Source organism: Pteropus medius, unplaced genomic scaffold, assembly GCF_902729225.1.
Source record: "Pteropus medius unplaced genomic scaffold, Ma_sr-lr_union100, whole genome shotgun sequence".
Classification (NCBI taxonomy): Eukaryota; Metazoa; Chordata; class Mammalia; order Chiroptera; family Pteropodidae; genus Pteropus; species Pteropus medius.
Genome location: NW_024344378.1, coordinates 47193049 through 47217934, shown reverse-complemented (window position 1 = coordinate 47217934; position 24886 = coordinate 47193049). Strand labels below are relative to the sequence as shown.

Genomic DNA, 24886 nt, shown 5'->3' with positions numbered 1-24886 from the left:
CAGAGACAGTCCTGGGCGTGCTAGGACGAGGCTTCAGTGGCACTGTTGGAGACCCCACAGAGGAAGCCATGCCCCTCAAAATTGTAAAGTGTGACCTTTCAGGCCTTCAGGTCTGAAAGGCTATAGAATACAGAAGCTGTGGAGACAGCCATCCTTGGGTTTAGATCCTAGCCCTGCCACACCCTGAGCAAGTCATGTCAGCTCCCCAGCCTTAGTTTCTCATCCCTCCAGTGGGGCTAATAAATAACATGGCTATGATTAAGATCATGCATTTCAAAGGCTCTCAACCCTGCCTGTACAGGACAGCTTGTAAAAAATCCTGATGCTGGGACCCCACCCCAGAGAAAATCAGAATCCCTAGGGCATAGGATAAGCATACGCATTTTTTTAAGCTCCCAAAGTGATTCTGATGGGCAGTGGCAGTTGAGAACTCTGATGTATGTAAAGCACTTAACAGTAGGTAGTCAGGCATAGTAGTAAATACATTAAAAAAAAACAAACTTTCTAATCACCTCAGCATGACTGGAGATAGGACAAAAGGCTATTTTGGGGGGTCAGAATTCTCGTGATAGAAGGACCCCTATTCTCCCTGTAGAGAGATGAGACCTATTCGGGGTTCAAATGACCACCTGCAGGCAAGAATGGCAGCAGTAGCAATGACAGCGGTTAACACTTAGTACTTGCTATGTGCCAAGCACTCTGCTTAGTGCCTTTCATGCATGATCCCATTGGATCCCCACTGTCTTATGACCTAGGCCCTGTTTTATCCCATTTTATAGATAAATTGAGGTTCAGAGAGTTAAGTAACTCACTCAAGGTCACACAGCTAGCAAGTGGTAGAACCACGGTGCGCAAACCCAGCAAAGTCCAGTGGATCAGATAGTTGAGCTGATTCCATTGCCCCACGCCTCCCAGACACTCCCATTCACTGTCTGTGCTCTGTGGCCTTTATGGCCAGCAGGCATCACCAGCCTTCCTGCAAGAAGCTCATCAGCCTTGAACATCACGCTGCGCTGGCTAGACTCTGTTTAATAACTCGTTATTTTGCCCAGTCCTGCTCAGTGGGACCAGAGAGTGGACTCTGAAGAAAGGGTGGCAGATAGAACCCAGTAAACCTGGTGAGGACCTGCCCAGTCAAGGCTTCAACCCCCTGGCAAAACCCTCCTGTAGGTGGTCCTGGTCTCTGTGTCTGTGCCTGTCTGGTCTCCTTCGTGAACTGTGACACTTCTTGTTTCTTGAGAACACTCAGGAGATGTCTTGCATCCTTCCAGCTTGGCTGTCCTGAGGATCTCCATGGCATCTAGGGACAGAGCCCTCACCTTTCACCCTAGCACTCTGCTTTCAGGCCTGGGTGGAAGCTGTCGAGGGCAGCGTCCCCAGTGCCCCAGGCAGCTCCAGTACTGAATGTCGTTTCTCTTAAGCACAGTGTGTCCCTGTTTCTGCTGAGCCCTCTTCATGGCAGAGGAGATCCTGGGGTACCACCCTGAGGGTCTGACGCTGCTTGAGATGTCCTTCATGCTTTGGGGCTACCAGGAAGGGTGTTGCTTCTACGGGTTTCAGGAGACTCCTGCCCCCTTTTTCAGACAAGCAGTCTCTTGCGGATCCAGCTGCCAGACTTCAGGTTGGGGAAAGAGTGCAATGCAGGAGTCTTGATTTTCCTTCTTGTTTTCACAGCTGCCAAAAGTCTATTGAACAAGAAGTCAGATGGTGGTGTGAAGGTAGGTGTCTCCACCCCTTTAGCCCAAGACTGGCCTCTCTGTCCTAACAGTCACTCCGGGGAATTGTCGTCTCCTTAGTCCCCCTTTTCCCGGGAACCTTCCTATCCTTGCTTTTCTGCTTTAAACCGGAAACCTTTGTGCTCAGAACAGCAGGTTCCACTGGCCTGAGAGGGCAGAGGGAGATGTTTCTCCTGACCTTAGCTTGATCGGAAAGACTCAGGGGAAAGTGATCCAAATTATAGTTTAGTAGCACTCAATTCTGAACTTGACTTCCAGATAGGTGCCTCATTTCCAGAACTTGACTCTCTGGGTTTTTTAGTCATTTGGTTAATCTCTCCCCCTGCACCCCCGCCCCTACGCCACCTTTTTTAAAGCACAAACCCTTTTTCAGATGAAAGCAAATTTGCCTGGTTGACTCAGGGTGCAGGGCTTGAAACCTGAAGCCACTATCCTTTTGGTCTTTCCTTATCTCCAAAGCACTTCTAGAACTCAGCTCAGCTACCACTAAGTGAAGTGTCTTAAACTTTCTCTGGGCATAGGCTGCACAGAAACAGACGAGGGACATGGCATATCTCACAGCTCATTTGCATTTGGTGATGGAGCTTTTCCTGTGGGGTCAGAGCACGAAGAGGGAACAGGAGACTTCACGGACCAGCAGGAAGCCCTAGTGGGACTGGCTGCTTGGCCAGGTAGCGGAGAGGTGGTTGGGGGTCCTCACAGGGCCCAAGGTATTCTGGGGACAGAAAGGGTCCTGGGGCTGGGGTATTAAAGAGGAGTTCATGCTATCTTGAAGTCTCCCAATTTACACCATAGAGGATTTCAAATCATGAAATTGTTCAAATTTTTTAATTCCAGCCAAAGTTTAAATTGTGCCTTTCCTCATGATCTTATGTCCCCAGCTGAGATATACATGTGTGCCCCATTTCCTCCTCCCCACCCCTTCTTCTTTCTCTTGTTCTCTGCATGCCTGCTTCTATGTACTTCTGCCCCAAGGAGGGGAGCTTGAGCTTCACACACACCTGCTGACATGGAGCTGGGGTTGATCGGCAGTACCGCCCTCCCCCGCCCCCACGCCCATTACAAGGACATGAGCTAGATGGGTGGAGCCAAGTTAGGAAAAGGTGGCAGGTGTAGTTGGGGGAAGATTTTTCATATTCCTCTCTAGGGAAGAAGCTAAAATCAATCAACCTTTACAAAGTATTTAATAAGTACCTATCAGGCCCAGTGCTACACTCAGTTCTAGAGACACAGGAGGTATAAAAAGTGATGCAGTATTTGTCTACCTTTAAGAAGTTGCAAGGTTAATTGAAGTGGAAAATAGATATACTTGGAATCAGATAAGCACTGAATGGTATGTGGTACTGGACCCTACGTGGGATGGTTCAGTCAAGAAGCTTCTGGGAAAAAGCTTATTGGAGAAAGCTTAAAGGATGTAGGAAGATTGGAACCAAGTCAGTAATCGCATCTAGGGAATGGGATTGGAAGTGAGGATAGAGAGACATATCTTTTGTTTTTTACTTTGTACACAGGTATTTTCTTTAAAATGAGAATGTATTTTATAACAAAAAAACAAAAAATATTTTTATGGGTTCTATTATACATATTGATGTTTTCTGCCCAACTGGAATATGTGGTAGAGGGATGTCAAAAATATAGCTGGATTGGTCTGGTTGGGCAGAGGAATTGGATTTTTGTATATTAGGCCACAGGAAACTCTGTAGGCCACTGAACAGGGAAGCTACAGTAAGTGACATTTTTGAAAGATTTGGCTAAGGGCATAAGAGTGAATAGAAGAGGGTAGAAACTAGACACGGAGGTATCAATTAGGATTTTTTATAATCTGGGTGTAAGGTGTTGGAAAGGTGATTAGAAACAGAAAGGGTTAACGGTCAGAATACTTAATCACCAGAAGAGCGTAGGCACCAACCAATCAGACAGACTAGGTGCTGCCTGTGGGTAATTTGGTCTAGCTGTCTATACCCGTGGATGCTGGGCTCTGATTACAGGTTAGCTCTGATGAGAGTTATGCCAAAGGAAGTTCACATTGGATATGGGGGATTAAAAGTATCCATCAAAGATAATGTCAAAATTCCTTGTATGTTGGTGGTGCCACTGCTAGAAACAGGAGTAGTTGTGAAGTAATGCCCAGTTTGGTGGGGAGAGGAAGTTTCGTTTTGACCACATTGAGTTTGAGAGGCGGGTGGAGATCTGGGTGGAGAGGTTTTTTTTTAAAAGATGCTGTGAAGTACCTGGTATAGCCCAGGGAGGAGGTCAGCGTTGGATGTGCAGGTGGAGACTCGCATGACTAAATCCCTTGAGTCCATTCACTCAGCCAATTCTGTACCTCAGCAGCTGTGAAGGCAGCGACATAAGCCACTCTTTAAGCATTCACAGTGGAAGGGAGACAGGGAAACCACTAGTTCTAGTGCTGTCTGCTAAGGTCTTGTAGGGAAGTAAGCTCAGGGCAGCGCCGGGAGTGCAGAGAGGTGAGCCTCTGAACCAGGACAGGAAATTTTTCTGAAGAAGATAGCCCATGAACTGAGTTTGAAGGGCAGGTTGGATTTCATCAGGTTAAGGAGGGGAAAGGAAGAAGGATATTCCAGGCAGAGAGAACAGCACATGTGAAGACATGTAGGTTTGACACAGCATGATGATTCTGGGAACTTCAGTATCTTCTGTATGGCTGAAGCAAAGAGGGATTGCACAAAATAGTACCTGCAATAAAGCAGCGATAGCCGAGATGGTAGTGAGCGATGAGTGAAGAAGCCATTAAGGAGGAACATGTTTCTAGTAGAGTTTTCTAGATATTGGCCCCAAGGATAAGTGTTAGGTGCAGCCATGTAAGATTAGCCTGAGGAGCTAATTAAAAATATCCAGATTTCAGGGTCCAACCTGGAATTCAGATTTATAAAGCCTTGGGTGGGAGGCAGAATCTGAATTTTAATAATATTCTCCTTCCCCCATATGAATCCAAAACACATGAAGTTTAAGAGACTGGTAAAGGCAAAATATTGGGGTTATTTGTTGTTAAGGGGCTGGAAAAGAAGAGGAATCAGCAAAGGAAATGGAAGAAAGAACAAAGAGTAAAGGAAGAACCGAGGTATGCCACAGTGTCGGACCTTCCAGGGACATTAAGAGGGATGAGGTCTAGGTGAACAGAATCATTAGATAAATTAAGTGAAAACTTTGTAAATGAAAACATATGTGGGGAACCTAGCCTAGTGTCTGACATAATATGTGCTCAGTAAATGAGTTTGATTCTTGAGAAGAGACTTTGAATATAATGGGACCAGCGGCTAAGATGCAAGTTGTTTAAGAAGAGAATGATCAACCGCAATTAAAAGGCCAAAAACAGACAGGTTGGGGAACGTATTCACAGCAGGTGTGGTGGGAGCATTGAGTATTGTTTTTATACAAAAGAGCTTTCTTTAATAAATAGGAATCTCCCCTAAAACCCAGTTGATGATGGCCAAAGAGTATGAACTGACAGACAATCTTATCTAAAAAGAAGTAAAACAGGTTCACAGATGTGGGTATTTAGCCCCACTAGTGTCAGAGAAAATGCAAATTGACATGAAGGGCCGCCTTTGACTCTTACGTTCATGATAGTAGCATAAATCAGAATGATGAATTTGTAAAACAGCCTGTGTGTCAAAAGCCGTAAAAATATTCTTACCTTTTTTATTCTTTAATTCTCCTCCTGGGAATTTATCCCAAAGAAATAACTCAAAATATGGAAAAATTGAAAGCGGGAAGATGTTCAAAATGACATTATTTATAACTCTGAAAATATTGGAGACAATCTCAAAAGCCAATAAGATAATGACTAAATCAATATGGGAAATGGATGGAAATGTTTTATATTAAGCGGAAACAGTAGGACATAAATCAGTATATATTATGCTATCATCTAAATTTCTTTTTTAAAAAAACAATGTGTTTGTAGATTTTATTCAGTATTTAATATGTGGATAGAAAATGAACTGGAAGGAAACCCACTAAGTGTTAATAACTTCACTGGGTGATAAGAATTTGGGAAACTTTTATACTTTTTTTTCTGTATTTTGTATGTTTTTCACCTAGATTTTGATAGAATAAAAGTCAAAATGCTGTTTATTTTAAAAGTAAAGTATAAACTTGTGTATGGCTTATAATGATATATTTTAATTGTGTTAGGAAAAAGACTGGCAAGAGTGATAGAATTTTGGGTATTTTTGCCCTCTTCTGATTTCCAAATTGCTTGTAATGTGGCTACAATCCTTTTATAATCAGGCACAAGTACACAACTATTAATGGTGTGGTTGGATAAAAATGCAGCAAAAGGGGAAAGCAAAGCAAGGTGTATGGACAGAGTTTGCCTTTTCTGGGCCCTCTTGAAAGTTAAGGTGATAACCTGTGTTATGAGGGAGGCCTGCGAAATGGCTCAGAAGATCCTGAGCTGTCAGCATCTTGGATCTTTCAGACCCCATCTCCCTCCCCAGCTCCTGCTGCTCGCAGTCCACAGGGCGGGCGGTTTTCTTCTCACCGAACAGAAGCTGTCACAGGGTGCTCAAATATCAGCATCAATCTGAGCTCTTGAATTTGGGGACTTCAGATTCTCATTAGGTTTCTTCGAATGTGGATGCCAGTGACCCAGTGTCTATGAAAGAGTCAGAGCCACTTGTGGGGCCGTAAACTCTCAGATCCCGAGAGGTCCCTAGTTGAGGAAAACGTTAGTCCAAGGCCAGAATGGCCGTCCAATATTAAAAATAATAATAAAGGAAAGAAAGAAAAAAGGATATAGTTATTTTCTTAATACTGTTTGAATATTTGTTTAAGTATGGAAAGGAGTTGAACCCTTTTCTGGTTTAAAATTTTAAATATTTCATTGTTAAACGTAAGTGAGATAATGGTTCTTTAGCAGTGATCTGGTATTTAAATAGTGCTACAGTGTGCTGGTTGAGAAGGATCCCAGCTGTTCATGACTGATGGCAAAACCCTGGAAGGATGAAGAGAGGAACTGAAAAAAGTCCACTCTCCCAGTAGAAACTAACCCTTGAGTAGAAAAGGGTTATCTTGGGTTTTCATGCAGGACAGTTTAGCCAGCTAGGAGAAAGTAACTTATTCCTCATTAGGTGATGCAGACAGCTGAAAGTGCTATGCCTACGGCGAGATTCAGGTAAAAGCGACCTACAGTGGCCTTTGATGATAAGACCCTGAAAATCACAAGAACCAAGATGGCCTGGTCTGTGCCCCTGCAGAGTTTCCACTGATCTGATTCTGGGCAAGTTAGAAACCTGTGCTCTGCTTTTACCTGGGGAAAAGCCAGTCAGCAAACCCAATACAACTCAGCAAACATTTGTTGATTGTATGCTAACCTTAAGGTTAGACACCATAAAGATTACCAAAATAAATTAGATAGGGACCTTCCTTCAAAGTGTTAACACTGTAGTTGGATAAAGGGAAAAGTGTATATGAATGTAAGGCAGTACTTGTAGTCCTCTCCTTTTGAATATAAGACATTTCTGAAAATGTCTTCTAAAGTAGTGTCAGCCTCATGAGGGCAGGAGCATTTATCTGACATGTTTGCTGTGCCTGGAATAGCCCTCAATAAGTACTTGTTGGATATTGTTAAATGACTGCAACAGTCAGACAGCAGACAGACATGGTCCATGGGACTTCTGTCTCCCAGGAAGCTAATTGTAAAATTCTTAATTACCTTTCACCTTTTTGACACAGCCTTCTGAGATATATTTTCAGTGTTCCATGTGGTCTTTATTTTTATGCTCTTGTTTCACATCTGAACATAAAGTCCATGAGCATCTGGTTAAGGCCAAGGAATCACTGCATTCAACATTCCTTGTAGTTTACATCTCTGTGTCTTTGTGATCACTGCACTTTTAATCACTAGCACTCCTATTTTTCCATTTCCCACTAATTGCAAAATGCAATAAAATGCTGTAATCTTATAAATGAGCATGGCCATAGCAACAAAAAAAGGAATGCCAACATTTAACTGTCAGATGATTTTCAAAAGCTCAGCGTCTTTATTTGAAAAGCAATTTAAGGGAGCAGCGAAAAAAGTCTAGGTTCAAAAGTCAAATGTTATTAATCTGAGGATGGCCTAGAGTACCCTTTGCTGTTTACCTGGTAGCTGCTCATCCAAATTTCAGGCAGACTTAGTAATAAGAGAAAAGAGTTAACCTTAGAGGTGAGCTGGCCTTATAAATCCAAACCTGTAAATTTGCAGCAAAATGTTACTTATCCTCATAGACTTGTGACTTAATCTCCTCAAGAAACTTTCTCTGAGCAAGACCAAGACCAAGACCTCTCAGAATATATTAAATCTGTGTTATGAACCTGACAGCAGAGGAGTTCTTCCTCTCCCAGGGTCTATGCCTGGTGGTCTAGGTGCTGTTTTAACCCTTCGGGTGCTGGACTCTAGATCTTCTGCTCCTTTCTCCTGAGGCAGAGCCCACGCTGATGCACTAACCTATAGCGTCTCTGTGCTTCTCTTCTTACTTCCTCTTTCCCCTTCTCTTTCCCTTTTGCTGTGGTGTGTCCAGAAAAGGAAGTCGAGTTCCAGCGTGCACCTAATGGTGAGCCTTGCCTGCCCACCCATCTGCTCACTCCATGCTGCCTGTGCCCGCCTGCCAGCCACGCAAACCCATTCTGCCATGTGCGTGTGCTTCACTCATCCTCACTGCATGTCTGTGCTGTGTGGGCAGGTGTGGCCTGTCCTGCCAGGCAGGGACCATTGTCCAAGGTCCTCCAGTGGCCTGAAAAGTGGACATTGGAATTTATAGTCTGGCGTTCCCTGCTTCAGAGCCTGGACTGCCTCTAGCAGCCCCTGGGCAGGAAGTGAAACTGGCAGGGACTCAGGGCCAGGTGGCCAGCACAGGAAGAGACCCTCACTGTCGCTCAGGAGGAGAGGCCCTGCTCACTGGGCACAAACAGCCACTTCCCACAGACTGGCAGCCGATGGGCATCTTCACGGTGGGCAGGAGAGCTGGTTGTAGGCCCAGTGAGCAGGGCCTCTCCTCCTGAGCGAGTGTTTCCTCCTTCTCACCCAGCCCTCAGGCCGAAAGATAATAGAGAATGCATCTTCTTTCTCATGGGACACAGGGCACCAAGAGGAACACAACGGCCTGAATCATTATGAAATCATCTATTAAAGCTAGGGGTCGGGCCACCCGGGTGAGATCCCAGCCCTCTACAGATATGGCAGGTTTTACGAACACCCTGGAGTCCTTGCATCATGCCAGGGTCTTTGTCTCAGCTGGGCTTTGCAGGCAAGACAGCCTTATGCAATCAGCCCCAAAGGGGAGATCAGTATCAGCAACTGAGTTAAGAGTTCCTTCCTGGTGGGAATGGAAGAGAACAGAGCTCACGTGAGTTTAGACCCACATCCTGACTGCTGGGACCTCTTTTCTCCAGCTTGCAGAGTCAAATGGACTCTCAAAGCACTTGGTTCCTAGCTTGAGGTTTCATACCTACCCCTGGGTTTGGGGGTATCTTACCCATTGACAGTAAGCTAGGGGTGGATGGCCTCAGGTCAGGTCCAAGGGACTATAAAAGAGGCCTTCAGGCTAGAAGAAGAGGACAGTCTCGATAGCGTCCTGTATGTATCCTCATTTGTGCCTTATGCAGAGATGATAACCACACATTTGTCTCTGCGCCTGTTGAAGAACTCTCAGGCATTAGGCTGCTTCTCGGTGGCCACCAGCTCAACTGGGACTCCCAGTGAGACTGAGTTCATTGGTTAGGGGATCGTAAGAGGCAGAAAGCATTGATATGACTCCCTGCCCTAGAAATCAGTCGGCCTCCTTCCTTCCTTGCCATCCTCCCCTCAGCCTCCCTTGCTGTGCCACTCTGTAACATTTTGAAAGATGAGATATCCTGGTGGTCTCTGCTATTAGGAATGTTGGCCTGCTGGGCAGCCTACTCTTTCCCGAGGGCTGGGTTCTGGGACTGTAGCCACAGCCCCCACCTGGAGTCACCTTCCCTCCTCCCCCTTTCCCCTCCCCCTACTCTCCGCACCTCTCCCCTTTCTCCCAGCTGACCAAGTCTAAGAGTTATCAACACAGCCCTTTCTCTGCTCCCTGGAGTCAGTAGATGCATTTTGTATCCAAAGCCGAATTCCACCCCTTTCCTCTGTAGTAGACACCATCTCCTAGACTAGGTTTTATTTCTCTTCTTGTTCCTCTTCTTTTCAAATTAGGCTTCAAACTGGTGTTTTAGGGGGAAGGAAATGCAAGTGGCAAATTGAAAGGGCAACAGGAGACTGCTCCCAGACAGGGAACCCAGAGTTTTTTAATTTTGTGCTTCCCTAAAAACTACCCTTCTTTTCCTTTGTAAAGTGAGAAGATCCTGAATTTCTTTGGGTGAAGTATGATTATGCAGTGGTGTGGCAGCTGGCATAAGCAGAGATTTCTGGAGAGATGCTTTAAAACAAGTCTTTGGGCTGGTCCCACCTTGAGGATACCTCCAGAGCTAGGTCTCTGGACCCCTGCAAATACTCCCCTCCTCCAGTCATCTCTCCAACCATTGCTCCCATCCACATAGTGTTATGGAGGCCACCTTAGGCCTAGCTCCTCCAGGCCAGGCCAGGCCAGGGGGAAAGGGAGGTCTGGGAGTCGAATCTGAGCTGCTTTGGTGACTCTAGAGGAACTAAACCATCTGTTTTCTTGTCTCAGCCACAGAGCAACAACAAAAACAGTCTCGTAAGCCCAGCCCAAGATCCCGCGCCCTTGCAGACGGCCATGGTACCTCCTGACTACAGCTTCTCTGCCCCTGCCTGCTTCCTGCTCCTTCCCGCTTCCTCTTCTTGCCCTCCTTCCCAGGCCTCCTTGGCCCTTTTCCTTTCTCGATCCCTATTGAGCAGGCTGCTTTGTGTACTGCCCTGTAGGCCCCTTCCCCCTCATTGCCCGCTTGACCATGCTTCTTCCTGCATGGCAGAACTGCTGCTCCCGCTCCTTTCGCTATTGGGGGGAAGAGTGATCAGGGTGCTCAGCCCCAGGCTGGGCCCCCAGTGGGTCTGCTGTGGGGGCCGGGAAGGTGAGTTTCTTATAAAAGGAGAGAGTAGGAGCTTTCTTGGAATCTGTATGTCAGTTCTTGGAGGCCTCCTTGTGAAACCTGCCTTAGCCTTTCCTCTGCAAAGCCATAAACAAGAAGGAGGGCTGGGGTCCATCACCTCTGGATGGTGCTGATCTCTGGGTTTCTGAAGAACCCTATGCTCTTCGTGCTGTCTGAGTTCTCTCTGGGCTTGTCCAAAGGGTGCTGTGTGCTCTCAGAGCTCCTCCTGCTAGTGACGGCTAACGAGAGAGTTAGCAGGGGGGATGACTAGGAAAGAAGGAGAGGTAATTTTATCTGCTACCCCTTCTACTTCCTGTGGACCCTCATGCCACCTGACATGGTGATGTAGGGACAGGAACTCTGGGGAAGGCAGAGGTAGGTGAAGCAGGCACCTCTCTGGGCTCAGCTTACTGAGGGGGCATCCTGGGTCTTTCTAGGAGACCTTAGTCCACTCTCCCTGTGTTCCTGCTTCCTGTATACCCCTTGATGAACACTGTTGGTGGGGCCCAGCCTGTGCCTTTGGCCCTATAGCTTCTTCAGTGTACTTGTCTTGTAGAGAAAAAAAAAACTCAGAACTAGCAGGAATAAGGGACAGAGGCCCTCATCTTCTCAGCTTCCCTGGTACCCGCTTCCATTAAGTGCCAGGCCTTTCACCAGCCAGTGCTGTCCCTAAGTCTGGGGCTTCCCAGCTACCTGGGACCCAGCTGATTTAAGACATTTTGACTTTTGAGAATAGCTGGTGGGCCAGCCTCAGTGGTCATCATAGGGTCTCTGAAGGTACTGGGGTAGGAGTGGAGTCCCTTAGGGCAGAGCTATAAGTTCTGTCCCTAGGTCAGGAGAGTAATTTTCATCTTCTCTCACAGGAGCCACAAACCACCGTGGTACACAATGCTACAGATGGGATCAAGGTGAGTGGATCCTGAGCCTGTCTCCTGATTTCCATGGCAACAGGAAACAAGCAGGCTGGGTCACAGGGTCTGAGGGTCCTGACGTTGGCAGCCTACAGGCTACAACTTGAGACCAAGGTGTTTGCAGAGTCTAGGCTCGGGGTAGTGTGTGCCCGCTTGTTGCTCCATTCCCAGGAAGGGCACTGTACCTTAGTGATTCTGAGCTCAGGCCCTATATTCAGACAGGCCTGGGTTTGAATTTTGGCCCTGGGCCACTAGACAAGACACTCTAATTGAGGATAATAATAATAAAATTTTCCTTCATGACTTAGGAAGTTTAAATGAGAGTAAACAGCTAGAAAAACAGAGGCAAGAGTATTGTCATACCCCAGAGAGCATTCTCCATGGCCTCACCCTTTATGCCCTCAATAACCTTGTCTCCTTTTCACTACCCGTAGCAAATATTTATCGAGCCCTAAACCATCCATGGCTCTGGTTTACAGAAGTGACAAGACTAAAATCCTTCTTCACAGCTGTGGGGGAGACAAATAATAAAACCAAAAACCAAATAAATAAGATAAAATCCAGTAGTGATAAGCACTATGGAGAAAATGGCACAAAGAGAGTGTGAACAGGGCCTTTAGTTACGGGGTCAGAGAAGGGCCTTCCCCAGGGGGTGGTATTCAAACTAAACAATGGGAACAAGACAGCCAGGCAGACTCTGGGGCACAGCGCTCTACACAGAGGGAACCTCAAGGGCAGGAGCTCGATATGTATCCGGAATGAAGAAATAGAAGAAATCAAACACCTAAGAGTGAGATGAGCAAGGGCGGAGAGCAGGGGTCTAGGGTGGCAGGAGGGTGATGAGATTGGCGAAGCAGTTAGGGACTGCTATATAGGACTTTTAGGAGTTTACATTTTATTCCAGCAGCAATAAGAAGCTATTGGAAGTTCTCAACTGGGAAGTAATGTAGTCTGATTATCCTTTGAAAAACCACTCTGGCCATGTTATAGGCAAGAATTTTAGGAAGTAGACAAATGCAGAAGCAGGGAGATCAGAAAGTGATTGTAGCAATTCATGTGCCAGATATTGGTAGCTTGGACTCAGGTTATAGCTATGCATTTGAAGAGAGGGGGTAAAATGGTATTTATTTTGGTGGTAGAACTACAGATTTGATTTTAGATTGCATAGATTTTTGAGGGAAAGAGAGAAAGAGTAGAATCAACCTGGGATCAAACTTAGGAGAAGACTCTAGGTTTTCGCCCAAATAATGGCATTGATGGTACCATTTACTGAGTTGAGGAAGATTAGGGAGAATGTTTGGGAATCCAGAGTTTTGTAAGAGTAAGAGGGCAAGGGTAAAAATAGAACTTTCCATGATTCCTCCTTGAACCTCTTGTAGGAGCACATACTCTGCTTTTCTGCATGGTTCCTCTGGTTTCCAAGGGCCTAATTATATAAACGAACATGTTCTTTTTGGACTACAGGGTTCCACGGAGAGCTGTAACACCACCACAGAAGATGAAGACCTCAAAGGTAGGTGCCGGCCCTTGGTGGGAAGGGACCCAGCAGTGTCCCAGGTACCTTGGCTCCAGTGGAAGACCTGCATTGTCTGCCCCCAGAACTGAGATTGATGTCTCCCTATACCCCAAGAGAGGGCTTGGCATAAAGCTACTTTACATGGCCAGGACACGAGACCCCTGTCTGTTGTTACTAGGTTGGGCAAGAGGCATCTCTTCTTTCTTTGACCCCAAGACCGGAATAGCTGAACTAGAACTTTTCCTGAACCTATCCGGGGCCAGGGCTCAGAAAACTGTTGCTCATAATGATGTGACATTCTAGAACAGGGACATCTTGAGTCCCTGTAGAAGTAGCCCACAAATGTCACGAGTCATTAGTAGAGTGACCAGTTATCTCAATTTTCCCAGGATTGAAGTGATTGCCAGGATGTGGAACTTTCAGTTTTAAAACTGGATCATTCCTAGGCACATTGGGATGAGTTGGTCACTTTCGTCACAAAGCCTTGGCATGAATGATGGAGTCTGAGTCACATTTGGCTGTGTCCCAGTGATCCTGTGAGGACCACCAGCCTAAGCTTGGGCCTGGCCAGAGTGCCAGGGGGTGTGGGAAGACGTAACACTCTACTGCTCTGCATCTCAGTTTCCTTATCTGTAAATTGGGGATTATAATAATAAAATTTTCCTTCATGACTTAGGAAGTTTAAAACGGTGGCTAGAAAAACAAGCAAGAGTATCGTCATACCCCAGAGAGCATTCTCCATGGCCTCACCCTTTATGCCCTCAGTAACCTTGTCTCCTTTTCACTACCAGTAGCAAATATTTATCGAGCCCTAAACCATCCATGGCTCTGGTTTACAGAAGTGTCAAGACTAAAATCCCTCTCCACAGGTGTGGGGGAGGCAGATAATAAAACCAAAAACCAAATAAATAAGATAAAATCCAGTAGTGATAAGTGCTGTGGAGAAAATGGCACAAAGTAAAGAGAGAGCGTGAACAGAGCCTTTAATTAAGAGGTCAGAAAAGGGCCTTCCCCAGGGGGTGGTATTCAGACTAAACAATGGGAACAAGACAGCCAGGCAGACTCTGTGCTGCTCTTTGGTTTGGCCTCCTGGAATTGCTCCCTTTACCTTCAGTTAAGTGACCTTGGGGCAGGCTCAGAAAAGATGGAGGAATGTTGCAGGACAGAGCTGAGAGAACATGCCCAGGAGCAATAAGGGGGCACCAAACTTTTGAGAACCCCCAAAATAGCATAAATGTGTAAGGCAGTAAAGAACAGTCAGTCGCTCAGGGCTGTTGAGATTAAGGTCAGATCAGTTCAGTTCTGTTGATGCTGGCAGAGTACGTGGATCCTTCACTGCTGGGCTCTTGACCTTGTAGCCTAGCCCCCTAGAACATCTTTCCCAGGAGAAGGAGTCCTTGTACAGGCTGTTTGAAGGCTCCTCTAGAAGCCACAAGCCCAGGTCTGTGCATCTCCCTGGGGCTCTTGGCTGGGAGGCCTCTCTGATAGAGGTGGCGGCGTGGGATGTGGTCCAGTGTCCACAGCAGCCCGAGGCGTTGCCTTGCCCCGGCTCTGCAGGGCCACGGGCTCGGGTCCTGTCCGGCTTGCTCGCTCACCTGCCTTGTTCTGTTTGTTTTGGCTGCTCTGCCTTGCCCTGCCCTGCCCTGGCTGGCTAGCTGCCCCGCTCCGCACTGGGAATGGCAGCTCGGTGCCTGAAGGACGGAGCTCCCGGGACAGAACAGCTCCCTCTGCAGGCATGCAGCCCCAGCCTTCTCTCTGCTCCTCAGCCAGTAAGTGTGAGGGAGGCACAATCTGGCTTCTGTCTCCCCGGCTCGTCCTGAAGCCCCTCAGGGATGCCCCCAGAGCTGTCAGCCCAGCCCAGCTGTCCATCTGAGTAAGCTTTGGGAGCTCGGCCTCTGCTGGGTGGGGAAGCTGATTGGAGGTGCTGTTAACCAGGCAGAGGGTCCTGAGACCAGGACCGAAAGACATAAAGAAGAGTGGGTGGAAGAACAGCCATGGTGGGAAGAAGTAGAAAGCCACTGAGATGTGCAGTGGGCCTTGCCTCAACACCAAGCTAGGAAGAACCGCCGAGTCAGAAGTCAGGTCACAGGTGGTGGGAGCCGGGCTGATAGCGAAAGTGCAGTAGCCCAGAAACCGTGTTGGGATGTGTTTCCTGAGGCTCGGCATGTCATATTAAGAACATGGGGCTTGGGTGAGACAGACCTGAATTTGAATTTCAGCTACCCTACCTTCAAAAATGTGTGAAGTAGATTAAACCTCCCACTGCTTCAGTTTCCTAAGCTGTAAAGTGGCAATAAAATGGCCCATACTTTAGAGCATTGCTATGAAAAATAAATGAGATAGTAGAATGTTTTGATATGATGCCTTGCTGAGTTAATGGTAGTTCATATTTCTATTTTTTGTTGTGTCTGTGTAGATTATGCCTTTGTCTGTTGCTTTTCCTCCTACCATCTATCCTTTTGGAGTTTCTAAACACAATCTTCTTCACCCATAGGGCCCCAGTCAGGTCCTGCAAATGGATTTGGTGGGGTTGGAGAGGGCGTGTATGTATACACATGCCTGCTTGCCTCTAGAAAGTGGATAGAGCTCGTTGGTTCCCCTAACCTGCTGCTTACCCACCTGGGGCTGCCCCCCGAAGGTGCTGATGGCTCTGGGGCCCTCTCCCGGCTGTACCTTTGGCCACACTGCCCTCTCCCGGCTGTGCCTCTGGGCTGTGTTGTTCTAATGTTCACATTTGTCTTGCAGCCTCTCACTCCTGTGAGGAAAGGCTTGTGGCCCGGGCCAGCCCAGGTTTCTGGTCAGTGTTAGCCAGAGCCTACCCTTACCCTGGCAGCACCCTCTGCTAATAGTGGCGCTCCCTGTAAGTGAGCTGCCCATGAGTGCAGGTTGTCACCAGCAGTCCCTTGGCTTGGGATAGGGTGGAGGTGGGGGGCTCTGAGGGCACCAATTCTGCCTGCCTGTTGGTCTGAGCCTTGTCTTAGTTTTTTTAAGGGACACATCCTGGCATGAGAGCTGGAATGAGATTTAGAGCTTCTCCAAATCTTGTCCAGGGTAAACAGAGCTGTCTCTCTGGTGAGGGCTCTGTTTAAAAAGAGTGTTTATAGTTCCAAGATCCTTTAACTCAGAAAAGCCCTGTGGAGGAGATGAGCAGGGTGAAGAGAATTAAGCATCCATCATAGGACTCTGTTCATCCTTTTGAAGCCCTCATCCCTGGCTAGATTCTATTCCCAGGCTGGCTGTTGCCCAGGGCTAGGTTCTGGACTACTGAGTGGGAGCGGGGTGGGGAGATGTGGGGGTGGTAATTGAGACCTGACTGAGCCCCTTCAGGTGAGAAACATAAGTGGGTGGTGGAAACAGCCTTATTGGGAGATGCTTGTTAGAGAAGCTGAACCTGCTGGGGATGGGATACACAGACTCTGGGCAGGGCATTTATGATGTGTGAGGCTCCTCAGCTGTTAAAAACAAGAGTGTTTTCTGTATCCTGGTTGTTGATGGAGAGGGAGACAAAGGCCAGAGAACCATAACTAAAAAGTGGGCTTCAGGAAAAGGGGGTTGGTTAGCTCTACCGACAACAGGGGGCATGGAGAGAAAGATAGGCTCACTCTTCCTAGAAAGGGCCTTAAAGACAGAGAAGAGGGACGCCTTTGTCAAAGAGATCACAGGGAATTCTCGAAGGATAGGGGAGGGTTCTGTGTCACTTGGGAGCTTCCCAGTCCCACTCAGGTAAATTGCTGGATTTTTTCCCCCACAGTGCGAAAACAGGAGATCATTAAGATCACAGAACAACTGATTGAGGCCATCAACAATGGAGACTTTGAGGCTTACACGTGAGTAGAGACCTATTTCCTTGAGACCCAAGTTTCTCAAGGCGTTTCCTTCCTCATAAAAAGCAGCTGGGACCCTGGGAAAAGGAAAGGCTGAGTCTTGGGCACAGTGTCTGAGTAAAACACCAGGCTCCTAGTTTGGGAGCCCTTCCAGGTAGAGACCCCATTGATTGATTCAGCCCATGGGCTGAAAGGGCAGGGCTAAGCTCGGCAGGTAGGCCCCTAAGATCTTAGCCATCTTGTCAGGCCTAGTCCACAGCTAACCTGCTACAGGACAGACACAACTGATGAGGAAGAAATACAAGTAGTTCCCGTAGAAGACTGACAAGCTACTTTTTCTTTTCTTGCAGGAAGATTTGCGATCCAGGCCTCACTTCCTTTGAGCCTGAGGCTCTTGGTAACCTCGTGGAGGGAATGGATTTCCATAAGTTTTACTTTGAGAATCGTGAGTGGGTTCGTGCTGCTGATATACTCCTGCCTGCCCCTTCACCCCTTTGCCTCTGTCCCCACTCACCCTCTCTTCCTACTTACCTGCTTTTCCTTTATTCGACCTACCTGCTGCACTCTGGTCTGTGTGCTGGTCTGCACCCTCCTTGTGCCCTGAGGATGTTCTTAAATGGCACCTTTGAAGGCCTTGCTCCAGAGCCCTGTGTGCTCCTTCATTCTGCAGCTGTTTCATGGCAGTGCCAGTTGCCATAATCAAGATCAATGTACTTCTTTAAGCCTCACTTCTTTCCAAGATAATTGGAAACCATTTGAAATGAGGTTGAGATGATATCAACAAATAATAATGAAGCTCTGTGTCTGTAAATTTCACAATAGAGGAAATTAATACCAGGATAAGAATATGCAAGCCAGTAACAGGGCACTGTTGATGGTTTGTGAAATCGGAAGTTATGGGTAGGGATCCTCCTAAATATCGAGGGAGACAGGAGTCCTGGCTGGGGGTTGTACACTGGACAGTTTGTGAAAGTCCCAAGAGATAAGAATCTGAATCACTACCTCTTCCCATCTTCCTCTCTACTCTCTAAGGCCCTTGCCGTCTTATTTTTTTTCTCTTCCTTCCCACTTTATCCTGGATCTTCCCCATCTTGCCCTGAATTTTATTTTGTCATTGTTTTCTCTACTAACTACCATCCTCCCCATGTCTCAGCTGCAAATGTAAACCCTAGGCTGAGTAATTCTTGTAGCCAGAAGCAATTCCAGAGTTTATGGAAGCTCTAGGAAAGGTTTCATGTAACCCTTGTCTAATATTTGAATTGAACTAAGATGTGAATCTCAATAAAAATAACACAATTCAGTTTTTGCTGATAATGGCAATCCAACTTCTTTTGGCTTTCCCACAGAGGACCCTGGAAACGCTAGGAATATCCTGAGCTTGTTTAATGATTCTATTTTAACTTTGGATTTTTTTTTTTAATCACAAATCAATTTTGAATATTTTAAGTTCTTGATTTTGCTCTGAAGCCCTAATTAAGGACAAGCCAACCTTTATGAAATCTAAACAGCAGCCCGGCAGAGTAAAAAGATCAGAGTTGAGAATCAGATGGTCCTGAGTTCAAATGTTATATGATTTGGGCAAATCACTTAACTTCCTTGAGCCTATCTCCTTATCTTATAATGAAGAAAATAATATCGACCAAGGAATGCATATAAAACCCCAGCACAATGTCTGATTAAAATAATAGCTGCTATTACCATTGTTCCCCACCTTTCTCTTCCTTTTGGATAACCAAGACTAATGTGATGGGGTTTCCTGACCTCTGAAAGGTGCATGGGGGACTTAGAGACTCCCAGAATGGTTCCTGGAGAGAGGGTGAGACTTAGAAGTGCAGGCTGGGAGGAAAATGCTGGTGCCCAGGCCTGATGCCCTCCTACCTACCCCACCCTGCCCTGCCCCCTGCAGTCTTATCCAAGAACAGCAAGCCCATTCACACCACCATCCTGAACCCACATGTCCATGTGATCGGAGAGGACGCAGCTTGCATCGCCTACATCCGCCTCACTCAGTACATCGATGGGCAGGGCCGGCCTCGCACCAGCCAGTCGGAGGAGACTCGGGTCTGGCACCGCCGGGATGGCAAGTGGCTCAATGTCCACTATCACTGCTCAGGGGCCCCTGCTGCACCGCTGCAGTGAGCTCAGCCACAGGTGCACATGGTGGGGGGTGGGAATGGGCTGGGACAGGTGGTTGAGAGGTGGCATTGCGGGGGAGGAGATATGGGCCATCCCAGAGGAATGGCAAGGGCTGGACAATGTGGTTGTAATAACTTAAGCTTTGAAATCAGACAGACCTGGGTCAAGCTCTAGGATTCCAAATTGGGTGGAAGGTTACATCCTTTCCCTAAGCCTCAATTTCCTCAGTTGTCAGAAAGAGGGAAAGAGTGGTACCTATCTCATTAAGTTGTTAGAATTAAATAAGATATTTATAAGTAAAGCATTTAGTAAGTGTTCAGCAAATGTGAGGCATTGTATTTAAATAACTAGCTTCTTCCCCATCCTCCACCTTCTCGGGCAGACTTGGCCATGTGTGTAATGTGTTTAAGTCCCTGGAACTCATCTGTGTGTTTATTGTTCTCTGTTCTGTTACCACATCTATCCTGTTTGACAGGGGCATTAGGAGATCCCAGCTGGAGGTCGAACCTTCGCAGCCAGTGGCTCTGGAGGGCCTGAGTGACAGCGGCAGTCCTGTTCGTTTGAGGTTTAAAACAATTAAATTACAAAGCGGCAGCAGCCAATGCACGCCCCTGCATGCAGCCCTCCCGCCCGCCCTTCGTGTCTGTCTCTGCTGTACCGAGGTGTTTTTTACATTTAAGGAAAAAAAAAAGAAAAAAGGATTGTTTAAAAAAAATGGAATCCATACCATGATGCGTTTTAAAACCACCGATAGCCCTTGGGCTGGCAAGAAGGCAGGAGGAGTTTGTGTGATGCCTATTCTGGCATGAGCAGCGGGCTCACCCACCAGCCTTGAAGAGGTGAACTTGGCCTCTGGCCTCCACAGACTCGGGGGACCAGGCAAGAACTCTGACAGAGCTTTAGGGCTGTGATGTGATTGCAGCTCTTGAGTGGCCTGCCTGTCCCAGGTCTAGGAATGGACTTCTTCAGAATTTGCTTAGGCACCTAGAATAAGGCTGATGAGAACATCGTGGCCATCAGACCTACTTGGGAGAGAACACAGAGCTCCCAGACTGCTGTGGAGGCAGCTGAGAAGCAGTGGCCTGAGGACTGAGGGCCCAGATGTTGCTGTACTGTTCCATTTAGTGTAGAAGGGAAGAGAATTGGTGCTGCAGAAGTGTGTCCGCTACGAAGCCGATGAGAAACCTCGTGTTAGTCTGACATGTACTCACTTACTCATCCATTTCTATAGGATGCACAATGCACGTGGGCCCTGATATTAAGGCCTAATCCCTGCAGTGGGGAAGGGGAAAGGGTTGCCGCTTTGCTTCGTGTTTGTTTTCTTATAACTTAGCAAGGAGAGAGCCAGACCCTGGTCAGGGCTCCCCTTGCTGCCTTTGGCAGTTCTGTTTCTGTGCTGATTTGGACCATCTTTGTCTTGCCTTTTCATGGTGGTGGTCCCCATGCTGACCCTCATCTGGGCCTGGGCCCTCTGCCAAGTGCCCCTGTGGGATGGGAGGAGTGAGGCAGCGGGATTGAGTTGATGGTTGTCTCTATGCATTCAGGCTGCCCTCAGGGCTGCCTCCCTTCCTACTATTCCCTTGCTGCACGTCCATCTCTTTTTCCTGTCTTTGAGATTGACCTGACTGCTTTGGCAAGAAGTGTCCTCTTTAAAGAGGCCTCTTTACTGACCAACTGAAGTATAGACTTACTGCTGGACAATCTGCATGGGCATCACCCCCACCACCACCTGCATGTATCCAATAGAGGTGTCCAGAGCCAAAGCTCTTTGCATTCATTGTCCCTCTCTGTGCTCAAGGAGTTCCATTTCAGAGGGGAAAGATCTATAAGCAGATGGCAGAGAAGATACGGAGGAGCGATTGGTCATAGTCTTGGTTTCCCCCAAACAACTGTGCAAGCTTATCTGCACAAATATCTGCACTATTAGGGAGAAAGGTGGGTAGATCCCAGCTCCCTGGACTACCTTCAGGAGGCAAAGCTACAGGTTCACCTTGGAGCCAGCTGAGAAGAGAGCAGACTCACAGGTGCTGGTGCTTGGGGTTTAGCCAGGCTCCTGGGAGCACTTCATGCATGCCCCAGCCCCTGGGCCCTAGGCCTTTCCTGCCCTGAAGCCTGCAGTACCAGCACACAGACACCATCACCACAGGGTTTGGTTTTGCTGGCTTGGAGACAAATGGTCTTAGAGTTCATTAAGACCCATAGCTTCATATGGCTGCTCCAGCCCCACTTCTTAGCATTCTTATTTCTCTTCTGGGGCTAATGTCAGCATCTATAGACAGTAGACTATTAAAAAAAAAAAAAATCACCTTTTAACCAGGAAATGGAAGGCATTTGATGCAGAATTTTTGCATGATGACATAGAAATAATTTAAAAATAGTGTTTGTTCTGAATGTTGGTAGATCCTTCATAGCTTTGTTACAATGAAACCTTGAACTGAAGATATTTAATAAAATAACCTTTAAACCGTCCATTGTGTTACTGCTGTTGGAGGATTGTGACCAGAGGCTTAGATTTTAGCAGCCTGAGTTGCAAGGCTTCGGATGGAGAGATCTACCTTCCCCAACTCCCTTTGGGCTCATTTTGGGATGAAACTTCCTTATAAATTCATTAACTTCCAACCAGTCCGCCGGGCTGCTAAGGCGAGTTGGGGGTGGGAAGGAAGGATCTGGGGACCTTGGATGGTGGGCCTTTAGGGTTATCGCCCCGCCCTAAGTCCCCCGTACGCGCCAAAGGCCGCCCCCTCCACCCCTCAGTGGGCCGTCCCAGCTCCCCCTCCGCGGGGCTGAGTGGACGAGCCCGCACCCTTGCCCCGCCCCTTCTTCGGGAGCTGCGGCGCCCGACGCTCTTCAGACTGTGCCACCCCGCAGGGAGGAAGGGGTGCGCCTCTGCGGCTGGGCCGCAGAGCTCGCTGTCTGTGAGGCCGAGGCTCGGCTGAGCGCTGCAGAGGACAGTCCGACTGCCTGGCACTTGGGCGGCGCGGCTGCCCTGTCCGGAGGCGGCGGAGACCAGAGCAGACGCCGCGAGCGGCAGCGCGCCGCTTCCCCCCGGTGGGAGCGGTGGTTGGCCCCGGCTGCGGCAGAGCGTTCGCTGGGAGATGGCGGAGCTGCCGCGACGAGGCCCGAGGCCCGGACAGCAGGGAAGCCGGGCGGCCCCGGCACAAGGCGGAGTCCGGGGACAGCGGGGACGCCGCCCAGTCCGCCGGGTGAGCTGCCCCTGAGGATACCCCACAGACAGGGTCGCCTGCAGTTCCTCCCGTCTGTTGGCACCATACCACCCGCGGGGTCGTCCTGGGCGGCTCCTCAGCGCGGCCCTGCGCTCCCCTCGCCCCGCGTCCCTTCTACTTGCCTCCCTCATAGTGGCCTCACTCCCCTCAGCTTGCCCCCTCATCATGGGGCTCCTCCTCCCCTGTGGGCTCTCCTAGCCCAATGCGCGTCTCGATGTCTCCCCAGACTCTCCTCAGAGCTCTCCTTGCCCCTTCCCTTTAATGCTCCACATCCAGCGCTCTTTCCATATCCACCTGTGACTTCATATATCCCCTCAGCAGCGTCCCTTCATCCGTAAGTTGGTGTGCCAGCCCCGCATTCCGGTGTCGCCACTCTGTACCTCCTCCTCTCACAGCATCCGCTTATCTCCCAGCACGGAGCCCACACTCCCGCCTCCCTGAGTCCCTATCACTTTTTTCCAGCCCAGGCCTGGATGACTCCTTTGGTTTTCTCCCTCAGAAACTTCACGCTGCTGCACACACATACAGCAGCCCACCTCACCTGTGTTCCTACTTCCAGATAGCACCCCCGGCACCCCATCTCAAAATATTGCTGCTGCTTCTAGGTATGAAGCTAAAATGCAGTGGTTAAGAGCATGGGCTCTTCAGTCAGACTCGTCTGACTGAATCCCAGTTCCTCCTATGACAGCTGTGTGATCCTGGGCAAGTTACTAAGCTTCTCTGGACCCCAAATTACTCTTGGAAAATGGAGATAATAATAGTATCTACCTCTTACCTACCTCTTAGGGCTAGTGTGAGCATTAAATATATGGAAAGCTCTTAAAAGAATGGCAGAGAGTAAGCTCTCAATAAATGTTAACTACAATACTTAATACATCCCCAATATCCACTTCCCTTTCAGTGACTTCTCACCATTGTTTTCACCAGAGTTTCCTCTAATTCTTAGAGTTCACCCCTTTCACCATTTTGGTTCTTTCCCAATTCTCTTTTCATGTCAATTAGTTTTGCCCAGGCCAAAGCTGAACTGTTCTTAAATCATCTCTCTCAATTCTGAAGGACCCTGTCCCTGCCTAATCACCCCTAAGATGTGTATGTCTGGAGGTGGATGGTAGAGAGGAATTGCCAGCCACTGGCCTTACTAGGAGTGGCTAAGGTGGAGAGAGCAACACTAAAGCTTTTAGAAGCAGTCTATATAAGAAAAAAGGGCTCCAAAATTAGGTCTCAGTAAAACTTTTCTGATCACACTGACCTTATTCCTCTCTTTTATTGTTTGGATATGACTTAAGCTCCTGTTGCTTTCTGTCATCCAGCCCCACTCGGTTTGCTCTGTTTTTGTAACAGGACTCAATTCCTCATGTCTCTCCAGGCTAGCTCAGGACTCTACTGAGCTGTTTATGGATGAGAGAATAGTACCACTTAGGCTAAGTTAGGAAGGAGAACTGGAGTGGATAGGGAGAGAGACTCTGGACTCAGCTCTCTGGCTTTTCTCAGGTCCCAGTGATGTGGCCTGCTCTTGGGTTATGTTTTTATCATCTCTCCTGACACTGGCACAAGTGAGGTGAAAGGCAGAGGATGAGTAATTTTTCATAAGCAATGAAAAAGAGAGTCCGCAGGTTCTGGGTTTGGAAGCTAATAGAATCATTAGCTAGCACCATTTCTCTTCGCTCTTGAATTCCCCCACCATAGTGTCCACCTGACTGCATGTTCGTTAGTGCTGTTAGCCTGTGAAGTTGGGTTTGATTGATGAGGAAGATTAACAGACTCATGAGTTTCCTCTTAACTGATATCTTGTTGGAGCACAGGGCTTTCCATTCCTTCTTCACAGGAAGACCAGAGCTCCTGCTGGCTGGCCAACTGCTTGGTCATGAGATGGTAACTCCTTTCAGAGCAGGTTCATTTTTAGCCTCCTGGACTATTTGGCCTTTCATTCATGGGAGATTTGTTCCTTTCCAGCCCTTGGATATACTGCTCCAGCTCTGAGCTTAGCTCAGGGAGGAGACTTTAGACAGTATTCTAAGAAGGGGAACAATCTCTGAAGCTAAGATTTGAGACTCAGATTGTGTTGTTCTTCTACAGGAGATTTTTTTTGGAGAACAAATCCTGTGAGCAGAAGGTAAGAGATGTGTGAAGAGGGTAATAGATTAATGACACAGTTTCAAAGGGAGAAACAATCTATTGATTTCTCTGTCTTACAGATAGGAAGGGAAGAAATTGTGAATTTTGCTGACCTCTGATGTGAGGACCTCAAGCCAAGGGTGGAGCCTGACTAGATTTACATCCTGAAGCTATGGGTCAGGGGGCCATGGTGACCTGACACCAATGGACTCTGTCCAGTTGTCCCCTGTTGCCCTTTCTACCTCCCCTACACTATACTAAGGGGACTTGTCTCCACCTCTTCAGGGAACTGACCCTGAGGAAATCCCTTTCCCCTCTTTTCCTATCCTTCCACCCTCCCAAGAGAGCCCCAGCCTATAGAACTCCTACCTCCCATCCCTTGAGGTGG

The 24886-nt window shown here is 47.9% G+C and overlaps 1 protein-coding gene across 15 annotated transcripts in view; it reads left to right on the top strand.

Moving 5' to 3' along the window:
* Positions 1–21628, top strand: part of CAMK2G (calcium/calmodulin dependent protein kinase II gamma) — a 53256-nt gene extending 31628 nt beyond the window's left edge. For 5 of the 15 annotated variants that reach the window (XM_039872121.1, XM_039872124.1, XM_039872125.1 and 2 more), the window contains 9 exons: positions 1675–1718; positions 10394–10462; positions 11636–11680; positions 13148–13196; positions 14855–14968; positions 16951–17026; positions 17374–17468; positions 18930–19174; positions 19635–21628. In XM_039872121.1, the coding sequence (XP_039728055.1) occupies positions 1675–1718; positions 10394–10462; positions 11636–11680; positions 13148–13196; positions 14855–14968; positions 16951–17026; positions 17374–17468; positions 18930–19162 (725 nt within the window). In that variant the 3' untranslated portion in view covers positions 19163–19174; positions 19635–21628. Of the gene's footprint in view, positions 1–1674; positions 1719–10393; positions 10463–11635; positions 11681–13147; positions 13197–14854; positions 14969–16950; positions 17027–17373; positions 17469–18929; positions 19175–19634 lie in introns of those variants that run through there. The other 10 variants (XM_039872130.1, XM_039872126.1, XM_039872128.1 and 7 more) reach the window with 5 other exon arrangements.
* Positions 21629–24886: the final 3258 nt, after the last annotated feature.